This window comes from Lycium ferocissimum, chromosome 12 (assembly GCF_029784015.1).
Source record: "Lycium ferocissimum isolate CSIRO_LF1 chromosome 12, AGI_CSIRO_Lferr_CH_V1, whole genome shotgun sequence".
Taxonomy (NCBI): domain Eukaryota; kingdom Viridiplantae; phylum Streptophyta; class Magnoliopsida; order Solanales; family Solanaceae; genus Lycium; species Lycium ferocissimum.
Window position 1 is genome coordinate 52,944,851 of NC_081353.1, and position 15,846 is coordinate 52,960,696.

At 36.1% G+C, this 15,846-nt stretch overlaps 1 protein-coding gene across 2 annotated transcripts; it reads left to right on the forward strand.

Annotated features, from left to right (window-relative positions):
* The first annotated feature begins 5,487 nt into the window (after window positions 1–5,487).
* Window positions 5,488–15,740, forward strand: LOC132040993 (serine/threonine protein phosphatase 2A 55 kDa regulatory subunit B beta isoform-like). Of its 2 annotated transcripts, none has more exons than XM_059431708.1 (14): window positions 5,488–5,934; window positions 9,016–9,119; window positions 9,212–9,310; window positions 9,644–9,763; window positions 10,368–10,574; window positions 11,236–11,327; window positions 11,424–11,542; window positions 11,670–11,793; window positions 12,023–12,146; window positions 14,188–14,256; window positions 14,348–14,439; window positions 14,527–14,604; window positions 14,698–14,765; window positions 14,879–15,740. In XM_059431708.1, exons 1-14 carry the CDS (start codon window positions 5,841–5,843, stop codon window positions 15,013–15,015), a joined length of 1,527 nt encoding a protein of 508 aa, XP_059287691.1. In that variant the 5' UTR covers window positions 5,488–5,840; the 3' UTR covers window positions 15,016–15,740. The 2 variants fall into 2 exon arrangements, with proteins under 2 accessions (XP_059287691.1, XP_059287690.1); XM_059431707.1 differs by having other exon boundaries at window positions 5,490–5,934; window positions 14,695–14,765.
* Window positions 15,741–15,846: the final 106 nt, after the last annotated feature.

Here is a 15,846-nt window from a genome sequence, read left to right on the forward strand (position 1 = left end):
CGGTTTTTTCTTGGAAACTAGACTCAATGAACTTTAATTTATTTAAAAACACACCAAAACTCCTAATATATCTAGTAGATATATCTCTCCAAGTTGGACCAAAATCGCCCAAAATTTTGCCAAGTTTTCCCAAAGTTCCGACAAACTTAATCTCCTTATTCACTTGTTATCAATCCCTTTCATAAGCTTATTTCAGCGAACTTAAACCCCCATAGCCATAAGATAGGAACATATAATCTTATATATCCTGAAGATAACTCCGTTTCTACTATGATTAGGACAACTTCAAACACCTAACTAATTTCAACGCACAAAACTACGAGGGTATAACAATTATTGATAAACTTTTATTCCATTATTGTGATATTTGATTAAACATATTGACCTTCAATCTGTTATATCCCGCTTTTCCGCATAATCGGAAAATTCGAAATAATTGTGATTTATGAGAAAAGAGGCCATGTTTGAATTTTTCTTAGTAAGTGTGTGGCAATTATGGAGATTTGAATGTGGAAACATTTAGGTTGCCTAAGGGCAAAATTGGAATTTTGAAAATTTGTTTCAAATTCTAAAATATGATTCATGACTTATTGGGCTCAAAAAAATATAAGAACTTGAGGCCCATTTTTTTTGGAGGGTGGGCCATATGGCCAAGCCCCGAACCCAATTTAATTAATTTGCCATGTGCCATGCATGTGCTAAATTAAGGGGCGATTATATATACAAGACATCTCTAGAGATTTCAAGAAAAATCAAAAGAAATTGAGAGAAAAAAAAAAGAGAGGCCCGGGTTTGAGAGAAAAGAGAGAAAGAAAAAGAAGAAAAAAAATTCTTGGAGTTCAATCCTTTGATTCAATTCAAATTCTTGTGGGATTGTTACTAAGCTCCAAGGACTTTACAAGTTAGTATAATTTTCAAGTCAAGGGAGTGTTTGTCTTGGCAAGGAGAAGAAATTTGGAAAGGTGTTAGGATTCTTGTTTTTATTTGGGAGAATTATGTATGTGTTGTAGTATGTGTGGAGTATATGAGAATTATGGAAGTGTTGTATGCATGGTGTGTGTTTGTGTGTTGGCCGTGGCATATGGTAGTGTATGAACGAAATTGTTAAACTTGTAAGTATGTTGATTATGTTGTCATGGCCTTAAGAAATATATGAGAAGTATGAAGAATTTGTATGTTGTGAATTATGGAGTGAAAAAATGTATGTGTGTATATATATAGCCGTGCATGTGCATGGTTGTGTATTGAAGATGTGTTGGATTTTATGTTGTGTTCTAGTTGTAGTTATGATGAAATTCATATTGGAGATGGAAGTTGAATAAATTGAATTGAAGTTGGAAATGTGTATGTTGGCGAGAGTTATGGAAAGGTTGGGAATAAAAAATGAATTGGCTTGCTTGATATTTTAGTTGTGTCGTTATGATTCTTAGAACATTAGGAAGGTTTGATGGGTTGAGTTAGTATTGATTTGAAAGTATGAAGTTGAAATAAGAATTATGGCATTATGTTGGAAAGTAAGCATATTGTATTTGATTGTTGTTGTTATTGATGTTGTTGTTGGCTTGTTGTTGGTTAATTGAGCCGAGCTAAGTCTCGGGGTGTGGTATGTATAAGGGAAGTCTTTGTAACGAAATTTCGTAAAGCAAGATAACAGTTGAAATATTAGTTTGCGTGAATAGTAGTGGTAAGAATGACCATTTACGATTTGGACGAAACGGGAACGGAGATTTGAGGAGCGTAGGCGTAATCCGGGTATGTAAAGCCTTCCTATCTTTCTATGGCATGTTCTCGAGTCTAACGAATTGTGTTTGCCCGAGCCTCGATGACCCTTGCTACCCATGAGAATTCCGAGATTAATTAGCGCAAAATCAAATTGATGAATTGACAATTTCTTCTAAGATTGATCTATAAGTATGTAATTTCCATAAATGGAGTCAAAACACCCTAAGTTGATTATGAACGACTCCTCAAGGTTATTATCCTGGTTTATGTATTGTACTATGATTGGGTCCGAGGTGGGCCCACAATACCCTCGAAACTCCCGGTAAGGTCCAAATCGATCTGTTTAAATACGTTTTTTTCGTAGATAACTCTTAATTATGTTAAATCCCAACTAACTAATGAGCATTATGGCTGTCTTCTGGTACGAATATTATTGCGACCTACGAGTACGATTACGGATACTACGGTACGTATGATCCGCTATTACGATCGCTTATCTTCAATTACTTCGGTTTGATTACGTACGTATGTCGGTACGGTATGTATATGGTTTCTCGTAGGATCATTAGTGGATGTCTCAACTTCTGCCGGGCTGCGCCGGGCCGAGTTACGTGATTCGTGCACCTCGGCTGCATTATTCACCGCGTCCCTCGGATTGTGCGGGCGGGGATGTCTGTATACGATTCGGATCGATTGTGATTATGATCGATTATGTGATATTATGGGGATGGCGGCCGAGGATGGCATTTGATACGGTGCAATACATCCCGCGTCCGTCTTACGAGGGGTTACTGTTACACGTCCCATTTTTAAAAGGGCCCGGGGTTCTTGAGTGGCGGGATCCCATTTACATTTCCGATATGATTATGACCTGGTGGGATTCTCGTTCTTCCCGTATTTCCCATTTGGACCGGTTTTTCAATTTTTTTCGCATTACTACCCCCTTCGCATAAATTTTTTGCATCCGTATTTCCCCAGAAGTTCCCTACGGTAATAAACCGCCACGGGTCCCATTCGGTTTGGGCCGGGGCCCCCCCTTTTCCCGGTTTTGTTAAATTATTTTACATATCCGGGGTTTTAATTTTTTAATTTTTGTTTAATTTTCACCCGGGCCCCCCTTATCTTGGGCCCCCCCGCCCCCGGGGGCCCTTTTTTTCCCGGCGCCGACCCGGGCCCCGCGATTTAGGATATTTTTTTAAAACTTCCCCCCGTCCGGGGTGATACTTTTGGGATATATTTTTCGGTTCCTTGTTTCCCTATATTGGGCCCGGGGGGGGGCGGGGGCCCCCGTCCCCTTTCGTTTCCCCCCTTACGATTACGATGTCGTATGTTGAAAGTCCAAGATATGTACGTAGGGTGTGGGTTATCACTTGTTCGGGTAAGTGTGTGGATATAAACTCGATTAATCGTTATAATAATAACGAAAAGCTTCGTATAATTTTCGGTATGTATATGTATATGTATGTTCGTGCGATGCACCTTATGTGTATTGGATTTATGTATGTTAAACGGATTAGCTATTTGGCATGTCGGATACGTTGGGTAGGTACGTATGGGTGTCCAAGTAGGGACACAAATCCACGGACCCACGGGGTTGGGTCGTGACACAATCCAATCGAAAAGAGTGTAGTTTGATTTTTTTGCTTGTGATATCGCAATTTTACCATGATTGTTATTTGTTCTGCCACTTAATTTATCTATGTATTATGTTAAACTTGTATTGTTGCTCTATATTTGACAGTAATATAATATAGATGTAAAATAGTTTAAATATGTCATATTTCCTACATCAAAGGTCGAAAACATGCATTTCAATGTACTCAGATAGGTATCACAAGTATTAAATTCGAGATGTACTAAGAGACCAAAAATAATATTAACCCCTGAGAAAATATGAAGGAAACTCTTTTCGCTTATAGTGCAAAGAAAAATTAACAAAATTTTCATATTAGTTCTGCAAAGTTCATCTATGAATTGAAATTTGTAATCGCCATGTTGGGCTCGTCTTTGAAAATTGGTCTTCGCTATATAGTAGTTTTAATATAAGAGATGTCTTGAAATTAATGTTGAATGTGATTTAGAGGCTTGTTTGGCATAGCTTAAAGCTGCATTTTTGATAAGTGTTTTTTTAAAAAAGTGCTATTCAAAATAGTAATCTTTTTGTTTTAGCGCTTTGTGCTAGGCTTTCATTTGAAAAGTGTGATTTTCTTTAATAAAGCGATTGTGTTTAAAAATCTTAACTTAAAAAAGTGTTTTTAAGTATCAAATTACGAAAAAAGACAAGTATCAATGAATGCTTACTATCAAGATTTACAGAAAGAAATTATTTTAAATATCTATTATGAAACACGCTAATTAAGTTTTTACTTTTGTTTAATTAAAATTTAAAAGTATATGTTAAAATTTCAACTAATATAATACATAGATAAATTAAAAAAATATTAATATTAATATAATATCAACACGATGATTTAAATATACTAAAAAATAAAATAAATTTCAAAATCATTCCAAAAGCTAAAGTTCAACACAAAGAATTATTAATTACAAATTAATGAATTAAAGAGGGATATACCTGGTAAATATGTATTTATAGTAGGGATATTTTGATCTTGAAAGAAAAAAAATTCTACTTCTGCTTTTTTCAAGAAACCCCAACTGCGGAAAATTATTTTTGCTTTTACTTAAAATCACTTTTACTAATTGACCAAACGCTTTAAATATTCAAAAAACCGGTAGGCCAAATAGGCTCTTACTCTTTGTTAAGCAGATAAAGCCGGGGACATAAACGTCAATTCAATAATTCAGACCGCCTTTATCTTCGTGTCCTCCTAAACAATGCCCGGTCGTGTACTGAACTTCAATAACATGATTTCCCAATTACTCTTTTTTCCTTTTTTTCTTTTTTCTTTTTGTCTTTTCACTATTCTCACCTCCCCATCATGGCCACTTATACAATTGATAGAACTTCAACCAATTAAAAATACTATTTCACCAAATTATATCACCACATGTAAGATTAACATGGCTTCTGCAAAAATATAAAATGAAGAGAGAGAGAGAGAGAAGTATTACGTAGATAAAATGACAAAAATGGTCCCTTATGTTTGAGGGTATGTTGAAAATAATCCCCTAAGTATGCACTTAACTGTTTTGGTCTTTTAAGTTTATCAAAAATTAACACTTTTAGTCTCCATCAAATATTTATTGAACTTTGTCGGTTAGATTTGACAAAAAAGTATTTATCTATACACCAAATGCAACAACAAACGGTTAGATTTGACAAAAAAATTTTAGTTAGTGGGAAAAAAAATTACAACAAGATTAAAATATATTTTGATACATTTTACATATATTTTGTTATTCACTTTAAATGCAACAACAAAACTGCAAATGAGGACACTTTCAAAAATTGACCATAAATAAATATTGGGCAAAGGTCCGATATACTTCAGATTTATACCCCTCGTTACAAAAGTGGAGTATATATACCCCTGTCATTATAAAATGATGCAAATATATCCCTGCCATTATAAAATTGTGCATATATACCATTTTTGCTGATGATTTTTTTTAAATCATTTAAGTTATTTTTTAATTAAGAAAAATGTCACGTGACTTTAAGAAAAAGTCTACCTATTTTTTTTTTAGTAGACATATTTTTCTAAAGGATCCAAACTGTCCGGGACTATTTTGAGCTTATTGTCGAACATAAGGGACCATTTTTGTGATTTTCTCATTATTATAGATAGAAGATAGAGAAAAAAGAATGCATATTTGTTATTCCGATGGCAAAAAACGGTTCACTACTACTCCATTAGAGAGAGAATCTCAAATCTCAATCTGTGTTTAAGGCGCATATATATATATATATACGTCGTCGTTTTATAATGGTTGATGAATCTGAATCCAACATGTTCTTCTTCTTTGAACCTTTTCCGATCTTCTTCTTCTTCTGACACATCGGCGATTCCTCTAGAACCTTCTACCGGCGATCGCTTCTCATGAATTGACCATTTTGTCCTTCTATTCTAGAATCTTCGATTTGATCGGCGATTTTTTTTTCACTTATTTATTTGATTTATTTATTGGGAAGAAGAAAATAGAAAAGAAATTCGATGAAAGGTGGTGGAGAAGTTACGGCGGGTCCGTTAGAGTGGAAATTTTCACAGGTTTTTGGTGAACGGACAGCTGGCGAAGAAGTACAGGAAGGTAATCCTGTTACCGCGAACACTGGATCCATGCTCATTTTTGTGATAGTGTAATTAATTAGGGTTTTCGTATGGGATATTGATGTTTTATTTGGTTAATTTGTGAGGAATTTAAGTTATTAAATTGCAAGTAGGACAAGAATTGAAAAAAAAATGAATTTTATTTTATTGTCAATTAGGGTTTTCGTGGTGTTTTATTTGCTTAATTTGCGAGAAATTGAAGTTATTAAATTGCGAGTAGGACGAATCTGTTGCTTTTTTCGATACTGGATCTGATTGATTGATTTGGTCAATTGACTGTATGAACAGTATGGAAGTGAAGTGTAACAAGTATATGGAACTGTAGTGTGTTGTGTATTCTTTTGTGGACTTTACTCGCAAGCATCAGATGAAATGTTAATTTTGGTCATGTATTGCTATAGAGCAAATGTGTTGAAGCATGTCTACTCAAATGTGTATCATAAGGGTGTAATTGCTTGTTTGGCCAAGCTTTTGGGAGGGCAAAAGTGTTTTTTTTTTTTCTTCTGAAAAGTGCTTATTTTTAAAAAGCGAGTTGTTTGGCCAAGGAAGGGGAGCCTTGGCGTAACTGGTAAAGTTGTTGTCTTGTGACTAGGAGGTCACGGGTTCGAGCCGTGGAAATAATCTCTTGCAGAAATGCAGGGTAAGGCTGCGTATATTAGACCTTTATGGTCCGGCCTTTCCCCGGACCCCGCACATAGTGGGAGATTAGTGCACCGGGTTGCCCTTTTTAGGTGTTTGACAAGCTTTTAGGAGAAAATAAGTGTTTTTGGAGAGTAGCAGAAGATGTTTTTCAGAAGCTAAAAAAGTAGCTTTTCCCCAAAAGCACTTCTATGAAAAGCACTTTTGAGAAAATACACTAAGAAGCACTTTCTAAAAGTTTGGCCAAACATTAACTACTACTCGAAAGTGCTTTTCAAATTATTTGGCCAAATACAGACTGCTTCTCACTAAAAGCACTTTTTTGGAAAGTACTTTTGAAAAAGCACTTTTCAAAATAAGTTGATTTTACAAGCTTGGCCAAACAGGCTATAAGTCTCTATGCGATACTAGATTTTCTTTGTGCATTTGTATGTAATGTTACTTCCTACTTCTATTTTGGCAAAGGCCGTTATTGACGTTCACTGGACATTCTATAGTTCCATGCCTTGAGCTTCTTGAGATTGAGAGGGATGTTGTGAAAAAAGGATGCTTGGAAACCAATTTGTATTGTCTAAGGTGGGAGTTGGAGTCGGGACCGATAATGGTCAAGGTCGGACTAACACCTTGTGTGACTTGTGAAAAGACTCAAGATTTCCGTGGGGATGTAGGCTTGAGTAGGCCAAGTTATTCATTATAAGCTGCACGATTTGTGAAGAAGATTTGGGTTTTCTGTTCTGCTGTAAATAAGATTATCCTTTTCACAAGAAGCACTTAAAATTTGTTCAGTGGAGTATTGTAGCATGTTATATAGGCTCCCGCATAAGTACTTCTCACCAAACTAGAGTGCTAAAGTTAAGGTTGTCCAACTGTGAACTAGGTTGAAGAAGGCTCCCGGCCAAGTAGGAAAGGCTGAATGCTTCTTGCTCTCTATAATTGCTCGTGTAGAAAATTTCTGATTTTATTGCCAAAGGACTAGTATCAGTATGAAGGTATGACCTTCACTGTAAGGCTAAAATAGGGCGTAGGATTAATGTAATTCAATTGATTAATGTAATTCAATTATGTATTAGTACTAAAACCACATGAAGTACAAGCTCTTAGGAAGTTGGTTTTAATTGATGTGTTATTGCTAATTTGCTTAGACGAGGCTTGAATTATAGTCTGCTGGAGGATGAAATTGAATTTAGGATTTTACTTGTGAACTAATAGATTCTTTTCATAGAATAGTGTCATCCAAGTCCATCTACTAAAATTTAAATTGCACTTAAAGATGGTTTTATTTGTTTACATTTTCTTCCTTCTCTTTTGCCTCATGGTTTTATTGGTTACAAATATGGAGACTGTGGTCACTGCTATTAAAGGAGGTATGAATACTAAACAGATTGTTGAGGTTTTCCAAAGAGTGTTAAATATCAATACCGACCGCAAGTCAAAGAATTCCTTGTACATGAAATTAGTTTTCTTGACTCGTGGTCGTCTTCTTTTTGTGTCTACAACCTTGTTCATCTATAATATGTGCTTATAGTATGTGTGGCTTTCTGGATAGCCATGTCTGTGGCAACACCAAATTCAGATTCACTGTAGTTCTTACTTCCTCTGTTCCAATATAGGCGTCATATTTTCCTTTTAGTCTCTTAAAAAAGAGTGCCACTTTCTATATTTAGTAATTCTTTAATTCAAAATGTCCTACATGCCATGTTCAAAGCTCAAGAAAACAACAGATACTTACAGAAATCAAAGAACAACAAACTACAAGAGTAATACTATCACTACCAGTGCTATCAAAAGCGAAAAGTGCAAAGCGCAAAAAAGCTCCAAGGTCAGCGGGGGCTTTAAGCGCAAAGCACAAATAATGCGTGGGATTTAATGAAAAAAGGCGCAATGGTGCAAAAATAAAAAACATATATATGTTTAGCCCAAGGCTAATAATAATAAGCATGAATAACAAATATATGGACAAACAAATTGTAAAAACATAACAATAAAGTGAAATATCAATTATCTAGTGTCATCTCTTCAAGAGAGGCTCATTGGCAAGGAAAAGTTGTCTTAGAGCCTTGATGATGACACTGAAGCGCACATAAAGCGAGGCGAAGCGCTCAACATGTTTTGAGCCTCGTTTCAGGGCTTAAGCGCGCCTTTGACAACACTTACTACTAGTATGAAGAATAAGTAGAACGATGCTACCTACCTACTAACATTCTACCCTAATCCGTGTCCTCCATAACCTCCTATCTAAGGTTATGTCCTCCGTAAGCTGGACGATATGTAGATGGCTCATATAAAAAAATGAATTAGAAATCAATTAATGTTCTTGAATTTATACAGGGTTCCACAGTTGTGGAAGGCTCACTATATTTAGATGCTTTATGACCCCCTTCTTTGACTCTCATGATGTATATATTTGTCTTCGTGAATGCAGTTGATATAATCTCAGCCATTGAGTTTGATAGAACTGGTGACCATCTTGCCACTGGGGATCGTGGGGGTAGGGTGGTATTATTTGAAAGGACCGATACCAAGGAGGTAGGTTTCTTCTGTTTACTTTTAGAATATTTAATTACTATAAAATTGATTGTTTTCATGATCATGTATTTTGTGTGCATTGTTTTCATTAGCATGGTGGAAGTCAACGAGAGTTAGAGAGAGTGGACTATCCAGTTGGTCGGCATCCAGAGTTCCGCTACAAGACAGAATTTCAAAGCCACGAGCCTGAGGTACGCACCTCTTCTCTGCTCTTTGCACTTCCTTTTCTCCCGATCCTTCTTTTGTGGTGTAATTTCTCTCTAGGAACTCATGAATGATGAACTTTCCTGGAAACAAACATACAAAAGAACATCAGGATGATGTTATTGTTCTACCTTCATGACTTTTGGAAAGAAAGGGTCCTTCCTTTGAGCTGCCTGATCCTCTATCAAGATGCAACTATAGACTTAGGATTGATTGCCTCGGCCTCTATGCTATGCCGCATTCCTCCATCTGCTGTGCTTTCTGCCTTTTTATGGCTTCAAAAAGAAGTATAATTTCTTCTGCCGTATCTTTCCATTCAGTTTGATTATTTAAAGAGTTTGGAGATTGAGGAGAAAATCAACAAGATCCGGTGGTGTCAAACAGCAAATGGTGCCCTCTTTCTTCTATCTACTAATGACAAAACTATTAAGTATTGGAAGGTAAGTTATTTTTTTGACTCGCTTCTCCATTGATTCTTTGGGGTAATAATGCATTTTTAGATGATTGACCCATAAAAAATGCAATGTGGAAGATTGGTTGCTTGCACAGTTTATTTAGTTAAATAAAAATGAGTTCTAATCTTTTCTAAATTATTTTCATAGGCTTAAGATACATAACAGTTTTTTATGAAGTAGATTATTATTAACAAAAGTATCAAGATGCATAAATTACAAAAGAGAGGAAATACCAGCTCAGAGATGCAACCGCTTTATTGGGGAGCGATATTAATAGTTATTTCAAGGTTGTAGTGTGACATGATCTCCTCTTTAAACGTTGTGGTATTGTTGTGGTAAATGGATGTTGATACTGGATATGAATTTGTTTTTTGGTTGGAATGCGATTGAACAGTTTGCACGAACTGCTTGCAAAACATCTTTTTGTCTCATAGTTTTATATCAGCCATGTATCAACTCTTCCATTTGTAATAGTCAAGATATGATGTATTTCTTAAACTATCTACTTCTGAATGTGGCTATCTTATGTCATGGCTGCGTATCAATTTACTTGATTTCCTTTCAAATTGCTTTTGCCTTAATATTTCAGGTCCAAGAGAAGAAAGTAAAGAAAATATCTGAAATGAATATTGACTATTCCAAAGCTGCTGGAAATGGCAGTGTAGCCAGTTCGAGTTTATGTTCCAGCCCAAAGCAGTGTCTTGCAAATGGGGGCTATGGAGATAAAGCTTACAGTTGTTTGAGCAATGATTTGTCATTTCCACCTGAAGGGATTTCCTCACTACGTCTGCCTGTGGTAGCTGTTCTTGCTTAACCTATTATGTTATGTTTGTTTATGATGTTGATGATATGTCACGTTTGTCAATCTATAGCCTATCGCTGATGTGCACTTGTGCCCTTTGATTTCTTTGAACTCTATCTAATCTTACCTGTCAAAAACGATTTGTTCAGTTTTATAAAATACATGTTGGGGACTGCAGTAGTTTAGATAAAAAGTTGAACTGCAGTTCAAGTGGATTGATGTATATGATCATTTTATAATCCTGGTCGTTTGAAAGATATTTTGTACTATGTCTGTAACAGTGTGACTTAGTTAATAAGTTTCTTTTAACATTTGAGGCCGAGTGCAACAGAAAGACTAGGTATTTGTGTATATGTCTATTCATTAAAAGTTCGAATTGAACATACAAGCTAGCCTTTATCTGCATATGCCTTTACATGACTTGTACATGCCACTATGAGCTTGCATGAATATTGGCCGGCACTTGGGTGCTATTATCCTTGACATGTCAGGCTTGGATTATCTAAACATTCACCTGACTTGTGCCTTGAATTTTTTCTTCGAGGGTATTAGGAATTTCCAATGAATGTAGCCTGCTTCATCCTCCCTAGGACAAATGTTGTTTGATAAATTTGACTTGAATCTCTTTTTAAATCTTGCATTATGTGAACTTTAGGTGACGAGCAACGAGACCAGCCTTCTTGCAAGGTGTAGAAGAGTGTATGCACATGCTCATGACTACCATATTAATTCTATATCAAATAACAGGTGAAGATCCTGGTTACAGTTGTAAATATGCTTCACCATCTTTTGAGTTCTAGTCTATGAGAGCTTATGAAAATTTCTCTCCTCTTTTCCACTTAGTGATGGCGAAACGTTCATATCAGCTGATGATCTTCGAATAAACCTTTGGAACTTGGAAATAAGTAATCAAAGTTTCAATATTGTCGATGTCAAGCCAACAAACATGGAAGATCTTACTGGTACATTTTTCGTGCAATGATTTCAATTTAGGTCATAGCCCCCCCACCCCGACTTTTACTACTATAAAATATGTTTGTGCTTTCCGATAGATACTAAGCTTTAACTAGATACTTTTTGATACTGCAGAGGTGATAACTTCAGCAGAATTCCATCCTACACATTGTAACACATTAGCTTATAGTAGTTCAAAAGGATCAGTTCGTCTAATAGATTTGCGGCAGTCAGCTTTGTGCGATTCACATTCTAAATTGTGAGTATCGCATTAGTAGCTTTTATTATTTCTGTTCTCATTTTTTTTTTCTTCTTATGTTGTCTCTACATTGAAGCAAACTCTTAACTGTACATGATAATATCCGGGAAGATGTAGGTGTTATCAGCGGGGAACACTGGAAATGTATTTTTGAAGTTCAAAGTTTGTATTTTGAATTACTTTCTCATAACTTTAATAAATTGGGAATTCTGGCGTTCCCTGTATGCAGGTTTGAGGAACAGGAAGCACCTGGTTCAAGATCTTTTTTCACTGAGATAATTGCTTCAATTTCAGATATTAAATTTGCGAAGGATGGAAGATACATACTTAGTCGTGACTACATGACCCTTAAGGTTGGTTTATTTTGGTTGTCTATGCTGGATCTGCATATTTCAGTTGCTTGATTGGAGAGGCGCACATCATAATTTTTTTGTACTTCACGTTCATATTATTAAATCAGTAGAAGGGCATGCCTTATTCTGTAAAAGGTGCATATGTGAAACCGAGTGCTGAGAAGGTGATGTAAGAATGGGTCATGTCCGTTCTTCCTTGGACACATTACCCGCAGCTGTTTTGGGGTTTCATTAGTGATTAATGAGTTAATGGCTAAACAACCCCCCCCCCCCCCTTTCCAAGCTATCACTTTTTTGCAAATTTCATACACAAACTATCCTTGTTTCCATTACCCCCGAACTATAACTTTATAGGGTTACCCCCCCTCCCCCGGCTCAATATTTGTTGGTGCGTGTATTTCATGCTCCTATATGCTTAAAAAAAAATGTACCAAGTGGTGCAATATCACTGTTTTGCAAGTTTTAAACTTAAACTATCGATGTTTCTGTTACCCCCTGAACTATATTTTTTGAAGGTTAAAAACCCCCGGAAGAATATTGTTCAATGCACCTAGTGGCCTACACGTGGCATTATATTTTCAGTTCAAATGAAAACTTCATTAAAGTTAATACAGAAAATCAGATAAACTAGTTAATTATTAAAAGTGAAAACCCAAATAAAAGAACCAAAAACCAAAAAAAGAAAGGGATTGGTCGTTGGTTTTGCCGTAAGGTTGAAGAACACTAGCTCTTTACTGTATTCTCTCTCCCTCTCTCTCCCCGGCCTTTTTTTTTTTTTTTTTTTTGGTTGAAATTAGGGATTGTCAAAAAAGTAGGACCTTCTTTTGGAGGGGTTTCAATTAGGGGTTTTTCTTTCAAAAATTAGTATTTTCCTAGGTTTGAGTGGGCTGCCCACAACCTTGTTTTTCAAGAAGATATGAAATCAAGGAATGGAGTGTTGAAGAAGGTGTTCTTTCAATAATATGGGGAAAAATGGAAGAAGAAAGGGATAAGTAAATCAAGATGAAACCCAAATACACAAATCCGGATCAATTCGGTTAAAGAAGATGAAGAATAACTAAAGAATATATAGGAAATAAAGAAGAGGAAAAATAATAAAACTGTAAAAAATATTAATCTTCAGCTTAATTAGCCGTTAAAACCAGCATGGCATCATTTTCTCATCTCCAAATGTGTCATTCAGAAAGTCGTTACAAACTCTTTGCTATCTGTTCCTTCGGGGGTTTAATGTTCAAAAAATTATAGTTCGGCAGTAACAGAAACACCCAGTAGTTCAAGTTTGATACTTGCGAAACAATGATAGTTTTGTGGTTTTTTTTAGCCATCCACTCTTTATTTATCACATACTCATGATTAAAACTCCACAAAACTTCAATTGCATTTAAAATGCAAATATACTCTGTGCTTTTGGAGGTTTTCTTGGGGTACTAATTTAAATGAATGTCTCTGGGGTTTCCGGAGAGATTGAATTACGTCCTGGTGGATGTTTTTCTGTTCTTCCGCTCATTTCTGGTGGATGTTTTTCTGTTCTTCCGCTTCTTCCATAGATACAATTGGCTGGTTTTGTGGAGTCATTGCACATTGAAGAATTGAATTAGGGTTTAATCTTTATGGTTTGTCTTATCTTAGGAACTACTCCGCCTGTATTTTTACTTTTTGATAAGTAAATGTTTACTGCATAAAAAGGGGAGCGTTGAATGAGGTTTATTTTAAACAATAGGTTATTTTGGTTTAAAAGCACTTGACAAAAACAATTTTGATGTTTTGCAAACACTAAACTAGCCAAAAAAATGCTTTTAAGCTCGTTTGACTAGTTTTAAGGCAATCTGAACACCCTCTTAAAAGCAGTCTCTGCTGTTTGTGCGCATGTAGCACACCTACTCGGACATACAGACTCTCTCTCTCGGCACAACTCGAACTTCCAAATTCATGCTAGGTCTAGTTTTTTCCAGCGCGATATAGGAAGTTTATATTCTTTCCATGTTGTCTGCCAACAAAAGAATTGTTCCTTTTGTTACTGAACAAAGCTTCACTTTTTCAGCTATGGGACATAAACATGGATTCTGGTCCAGTTTCAACATTCCAGGTTCATGAATATTTAAGACCAAAGGTGAATTACTCTTGCCATCAGGGTGTTATGTGAACTTGGTTATCCTTTTGCATGTTGAGCTGATCAGCAATGCATTTTCCATCGTCTGCAGCTTTGTGACTTATACGAGAATGATTCCATCTTTGATAAATTCGAGTGTTGCCTTAGTGGTGATGGTACGCGAGTAGCAACGGGATCTTACAGGTCTGTAGAATTTCTTTTCAGCTTTTGTTTTACATATTATATCTCCACCTCTTCTTCATTTTCAACAAATGATTACTATCATATCAGCAATCTTTTCCGCGTGTTTGGTTGTGCTGCGGGGAGCACTGAAGCAACTACCTTGGAAGCAAGCAAAAACCCTATGAGGTACATAATCAAAATACTTTTGGCATGTAAACACATTTTGAGTGTGTTGTAATATGCCTTAGTCTGATGACTTTGATTCTGCTCCTCCAGAAGGCAAGTCCAGACTCCTTCAAGGCCTTCCAGGTCCCTGAGCAGCAGTATAACACGTGTTGTCAGGAGAGGTCTGCATTTTCACACATTTTATTCATGTATTTTATGTAAATAATATTTTATGCATGAACATTTTGCCCACTGATCTTAATTATACTGTCGCATGTGGTGGTACACATTGCAGGAGCAGATAGTTCAGGTGTTGATGCAAATGGAAACTCATTCGATTTCACAACAAAACTGCTTCATCTGGCATGGCATCCGACTGAAAATTCCATAGCCTGTGCTGCCGCAAACAGCTTGTATATGTATTACGCATAAGTCATAAGAGGAGATTTGTAGTTTTCTTGGTTAGCATTTTTGGGTTGCTTTTCGGGAAAGGCTTTCTTTCGGAGCAACTTGAGGGTTCTACAATTTCTCCCTTCCAGGTGCCTCAAAAAGGTGTATTCCATGCTTTTGACGTCAGGGTCCACATGTCGCTGAAAGGATCACCAATTGAGGGACTTAGTCGTTCGTGAGTAGACAGATGACCTGGGATTCTTGCTCCCTTCTCCCTGTTTCCGCTTCACCCTTTCCCAAATCTCCTATTTTATTGGGTTGAAGTCAGGAAAGAATGTCATTGTAGGTTCCCTACAGGAAAAACTGTTGGATGTGCTAATTTGCCACTAGTTCTGAGGTAAATGTAGCTTTACTCGGAATCTTGCTGAAAAAGAGCAGCTGCTAACTGGCAATGGCGTTAAGCTTATTTTCTTGGGTAGCATTATTTTTTGTAGGATAACTTAGTGTGCTTTTTGTTATAGATTATTAACTAAAGTGATTTTTTTTTTTTTCTCTGTAAAAGAAGTTGAAGATCACCTGTATTTGTTTACCTGTATTTTTTCCTTCGGTAAAGTCTGGCTGGTACTGAACTTCTGTCACTTCATAATCTCAGGTTTTAATAGTTTGTTGGATAAAAATTGCTAGTTTTACTTTGCTTCGGGACCTATGTAATGGAATAAATTCTGGGAAAACATTTTCTGACCAATGGGAAGAGATATTTGTATTCATGTAATGTGCATATAGCTCTAGTTTTTTACTTCTTAAGTGTATCGAAAGCTCAATATGACATTCTTATTCTTTTGCAAGATCATTGTGGATAAGGAAAAATATTTA